Source organism: Anomalospiza imberbis, chromosome Z (genome assembly GCF_031753505.1).
Source record: "Anomalospiza imberbis isolate Cuckoo-Finch-1a 21T00152 chromosome Z, ASM3175350v1, whole genome shotgun sequence".
NCBI classification, from domain to species: Eukaryota; Metazoa; Chordata; class Aves; order Passeriformes; family Viduidae; genus Anomalospiza; species Anomalospiza imberbis.
In genome coordinates, this window is record NC_089721.1 from 61,054,323 (window position 1) to 61,060,001 (window position 5,679).

General features: G+C 44.1%; 1 protein-coding gene across 1 annotated transcript; it reads left to right on the plus strand.

The window, feature by feature from the left end:
• Window positions 1-1,598: 1,598 nt before the first annotated feature.
• ATP5ME (ATP synthase membrane subunit e) lies at window positions 1,599-3,994 on the plus strand. The gene is made up of 4 exons (XM_068177220.1): window positions 1,599-1,763; window positions 1,907-1,961; window positions 2,229-2,327; window positions 3,854-3,994. Exons 1-4 carry the CDS (start codon window positions 1,728-1,730, stop codon window positions 3,877-3,879), a joined length of 216 nt encoding a protein of 71 aa, XP_068033321.1. The 5' UTR covers window positions 1,599-1,727; the 3' UTR covers window positions 3,880-3,994.
• Window positions 3,995-5,679: the final 1,685 nt, after the last annotated feature.

Genomic DNA, 5,679 nt, shown 5'->3' on the forward strand with positions numbered 1-5,679 from the left:
ATATTACATACTTCTTGTGAAGAGTATGTTCAGCTATACAAGGGGATTTATACCTAGTTGTGGTTAAATGACTACCATTGTGTTGTGTATAGCAGTTTTTCTGATACTTAATAAAAGCACTTTTGGTTCTGTATGGTTTTGTTTCTAATGTGCAGCAGACACATAGAAAATAGTGAATATGTGTATTTGTAATAAATTGCAGTCAGTGAGAAAACAAAACTTCAAGCCATTTATTTCTTCTCTGTCGGTGAACTTTACGGTCTATGTCTATAATTAAAATTACGTTAGATGGGTTTTTTCCTACAAGATCATCAAGGTCTCTTCCAACCTCAGCAGTTTTGTGATTTTTTTTACAAAAGACCAAAATGTTTTTTTAATGTGATGTAAAGAAATGTTGATTCTGCTTCTCATGGTACATGAAGAGAATGAAACCCAAAAACTGAATCTAACCAAGGAGTTTCATGTCAGTGTTTATAAGGATGCTTTGTATAAAGCAATGTATAAATATTACTGAGCCACTGTATTGGCTCAGTAATGCTTGCTTTTTTTTTCCTTTTTTTTTTTTTTTTGGTGTGTGTATGTTGTTGATTGGTTGATTTGGGGTGGTTTTGGGTTGGTTTGTTTGTGGTTTTTTTTTGTTTATCCCACTTACAAATAAGTAATTTGTTCTGCAGAAAGAAACACTTTATTTTTGCTTGTGGTCAAGACAGCATTATTCAACACAAATTTGTTAATGTCTCAGAACCTAAACCTGAGGACAAACATGACACGAGTCTTTGTATAAACAGCTCATTCATTTAGCATAATTTTAAGTTCTTGAGAAACAAACTTCATTAATTTCAATTGTGTCATTCTCAAGCAGGAATATCATTCCCAAATATAACTGTAACTAGTTGTTCTTTACAGAATTACTAATGACCACAGGGGTTTGTATCTATGAAAATTAAAGTGAAATATAATAATTATAATCGCAGAATCACAGAACAGATGTCATTAAAAGGGGCCTCTGAAGACCAACTACTCCAACCCACCAATTTAAAGTGGGGTTGGGTAGATGGGTTGGTTGCAGAGGTCTGTGTCCAGTCAGACTGAGCATCTGCACAGAGACCATAACCACTTAATGACAGACTCATTCAGGTTTTAGAGACCCTTAAGATCATCCAGTCCAGCCATTCGCCCAGCAGTGCCACTGTAACGCCAAGACCACTAAACCACATCACCTGCACCAGATCCTCATGCCTCTTGAACACCTCCAAGGATGGTGACTCCACCACCTCCCTGGCCAACCCATACCAATATCTGACCACCCTGACACTGAAAAAATATTTCCAGTATCTGTTTTCAAAGGGCTCAACAGGTTCTAATGTCCAATTACCCTTACGAGTTTTTTAAAAATTAAAAAATAATAAAAGAAAGGGTGGTTGTCTTTTGTTCCGCTTAAAAGGAATTTCCTGCACTTCAGTCTGTGTGCATTTATCATTGAAAAACATCGATGAGATCCCCCTCGATCCTTCTCAAAGGCTGCATAGCCACAGCTCCCTCAGCCCCTCCTTGTTGCGGAGACACTGCGGTCCCCGCGCCGCCGGAGCTGCTTCAGTGACGGACTCGCCGACTCTCGGGAAGCAGAGGGCAGCACAGAATTTGGCTTCCCGGTCACAGCTGCTTCCCGCCCCTTCCTGCCGCCGGGCTCAGTTCCGGCTGCTGCCGCTGCCGCTGCCGCCGCCAGGATGATCCCGCCGGTGCAGGTGTCCCCGCTCATCAAGGTGAGGGCGGTGGCGGGACCACCCGCGCTGTCCCGGGGGCGCACGGAGGGCCGCCCGTGCCGGCGGGCCGGGGTGGGGGCGGTGCGGGCCGACCGTGCCTGTAGGCTGAGAGAAGGGCGCGTCCTTGTCTCTGTCTTCCGCAGTTCACCCGGTACTCGGCGCTGCTCGTGGGGATGATCTACGGCAAGAAGCGATACGGTGAGTGCGGCGTCCCGGGCGGCTGCTCCCCGCTCCCCCGCGCCCGCCCCGCAAGGGCACCTTGAAATGTCCCGGCCGCCATTTCCCTGCCTCGGCCTGGCCGCGGCCCTGCCGGGACGGCCCTGCTGGTGTGAAGCCGCAGATCCCTATGAAATGTGCCCTTTTGCCAGCAAAACTGGCTTCTCCTTTTTGACCGAGCCCGCAGGAGCGGAGCTTTCTGCCGCGGGTTCGGGAAGTTGTGTTTTAAAGGGATTGTGTTGATGGCAGACTATCTGAAGCCGATTGCTGAAGAAGAGAGAAGAATAGAGGCGGAGGAGAAAAAGAAACGTGAAGAACTGGAGCGAATTGCCAAAGAGATTGCAGAAGGTAGTTCCTCGGTTTAGTGTGTTCATCCCACACTGTCTTGCAGGTGTTAGGCTGCAGGACTGGTGTTCCACCGCAGTGCTCCTAGGTGAAACTGAGGCCTGCAGCTAATCCCTGGAGGCAGGGCTTGGGGCCGTGTGAGGAGTAAATAGTACTGCTCTTTAATTATGCCTGCATTTTGAAAAGCTTGTCAGAGCAAGACTTAACACTTTTGCGACAGTCAGGACTTGTTAAATGGCTGAATTTCCACCGAGGAAACAAACTGCTAAAAGATGGTGGTTATTCTGTGAGGAAAACTGAATTTGTATATCAGGAGTGGCAGCATGTCCCTTTTTCATCTGGATGTGCAAGCACTTTGCTACATGCAGTGTAGGAACCTTGCAAATATGACTGAATATAGGGCATAGGCAATGGTATGTAATTGCAACTTGAGACTTTTAAGTGGCGTCACACTCGTATTGTTAGAGGTCAGCTTGGTCTTTTTGTATTTTGCAGTGTTAGAGCTGCATTTGTTGTATCTCTCTCATGACGAGGGTGTGCTGGAGGGCATCACTTGCAACTAGTACTACTGCATTTGTTCTCATTCTCTTCCACCTGCAGTATTCCTGCTGCAGCATTGTTTCCCTCGTCCTTAGGATTATTTCTTGTGTTCCCTGTACAAGTCTTAACAGAGGATTCCTTCCCCGCTGCCATACAGAGAAATGTACTCTCTAGCTTTATTTCACCTAGGGTTTTTGGGTAGACTTAGAACTAAGAAGAATTTTAAGAAAATTGATTAATAACTCAGGCTGTTCTTGGTGCGGATACATGCTCAGTAACTCTTTCCTTGCGGAAGAGTGACATTTGCATAGTTCTAATCAAAACTAGTGTGGAACAAAACACTATAATTAAATTAACTACACTTACAGAAATTAAAATATGTTTTGTCTATTACTTACTGGAGATAAAGTTTTTTATCTTCTTAAATACATCATCTCTGTTGGTCCTGGACTAAATAAATGGGTCTTTTAGATGTTCTCCAGTTAGATGAAACTTCCTGTATTTTTGGAAGTGGAGACTGTGCTGTAAAGTTGCTAGGGCACCTAATAAGGAAATATTCTTGATTATTGCTTTAGAATGTTTAATCTGTTTAAAAGTGGCACAAAGGTGACAGGGCTCTTGTTCCCAACAATGGCTTTGGTCTGTTTTTTTCAGAAAAGCAGTTGTTAAACGCTCATTATATGCAGTGCAGTTGCTGAAGATTGTTCCTTAAAGATGGACATACCTGTAGTGGCAGCTTTTTCTGGGCTCATTTGACTTGTCAATTCAGAAAACTGTCTTTTACTGCAGAGTAAACTTAAAAGTTTGCCATCACCCCAGAGCTGTGAATTCCAATTCTGTTGAATAAAAAGAAGGGGGAGTCATAGATATATATTAGCCAGAAGGAAATTATATAAAGATAGGCTTTGATTCCACTATGCTTTGCATGTTTTAGTTCTGCATGGGAGTGGCTAATAGTTTAACCATGTTTGTGTTTTATTCCCTTTTAGCAAGTGAAGATTCCATATTGAAATAAACAACAGATGTCATCTAAATTTTGCACATGGAAATACATGGCTAGGCTCTGAGCTGTCCAGTGGTTTCTAAACTCTGTGTGATACTCTTATCAATAAAGTACTTAATACGCTTCAGTTGGTATTTTTTCAGTGAATTACACAGAACAGCAGCAAAAATAGGTACAGAATGTGACAGGAAACAACTGTCACAATCTAGTTATTGTTGCAAATGAAATACTCAGTTATATTCCCCTAGCAATAGCCAGTTGCTACCCCCATTATTCACAGGTAATGATTGTGATCAGAAAATACATACAATTTTTTTATATATGGGCAGGTGGGGGAGACTGGCAAAGCACTGACTGCCTGAATCTCTTACTTAAATGGCTTGACTGGGGAGTTTCATAGAGTCATAGAATGTCAAGGGTTGGAAGGGACCTTCAGGATCTAGTCCCAACCTCACTGCCGTGGGCAGAGACACCTCTCACTACATTAGGTGGCTCAAGGCCTTGTCCAGCCTGGCTTTGAACAGTGCCAGGGTTGGGGCACCCACAGCTTCCTGGTGAACCTGTTCCAGAGTCTCACCACCCTCACAGTAAAGAATTTCTTCCCAATTTGATATAAATTTCCCTTCTTTCAGTTTGTACACGTGACACCTTGTCCTATCACTACAATGACTGATGAAGAGTCCCTCTCCAGATTCCCTGTAGGACCCTTCAGATACTGCAGGGTTGCTAGGAGGTCTCCACACAGACTTCTCTTTTCCAGGCTGAACAGCCCCAGTTCTCTCAGCCTGTCTGGGGGAAGTGTTCCAGCCCTCTTATCAATGCTGTGGCCTTATGACTGGGTCATGTTAAGTTTTTCATCAACCATCACCCCCGAGTTCTCCTCAGGGCTGCTGTCAATCTCCACTCAACCCGTAGCTGTGTCTGGGATTGCCACAACCCAGGTACAGGACCCTGCACTTTGCCTTGTTGAACTCCATGGGGTTTGCACAGCCCCACTGAAGCACAGCCAGACGACTCTTCAACTTAACTAAAGCTGAAAAGAGGGGGCCCTTCTCCCTCGCCTGCGTCTATCCCTTTACCACCTCCTAACTGGGATCTTAGTTTATCCCCTTCTTCCACTAACCAGCAAGAGATTACGGATGGACTCTGGTGTAATACTAGGTCAAGGACATCAAAACCCGAAAGAAGGATGCCCCTCAGAGAAGTCCCAGTGGGAGGAATGTTGGGAGGGGTAGGATTTGTGAATGCACCACTCACAGCATCGGAAATTCGAGGCTTCAAAAAGGAGTTGGGAAATTTAGTGGAAGATCCAGTAGGCATCTCAAACCAGGTGGACCAGTTCCTAAGACCTAACATTTATACCTGGGGGGAATTGAACTCCATAATTAACATCTTATTCTGTCCTGAAGAAGTCAGGATGATAAGAGCAGCAGGCATACACATATGGGAAAGGGAAAACAGAATAGGGCCTCCAGGAGACCTTAAGATGCCTTTAGTAGATCCCGGGTGGCATCCAAATCGAGAAGAAGACAGGAGTATGAGAGACTACAGGTCTCTGATAATCAGAGGTATAACGGAGTCTGTTCCCCAAAGTAGTAACACTAAACTGGCCTTTGAGGGTACTCAAGAAAAAGATGAGACTCCAGCAAGCTGGCTCAATAGATTAAGGAGAAATTTTCAATTATATTCAAACATAGATCCTGACAGCCCAGAAGGGAAAGTACTTTTAAAAATACAATTTGTCACAAAAGCTTGGCCAGACATTAGAAGAAAGATAGAGAAGATTGAAGACTGTCAAGAAAAAGGTATAAA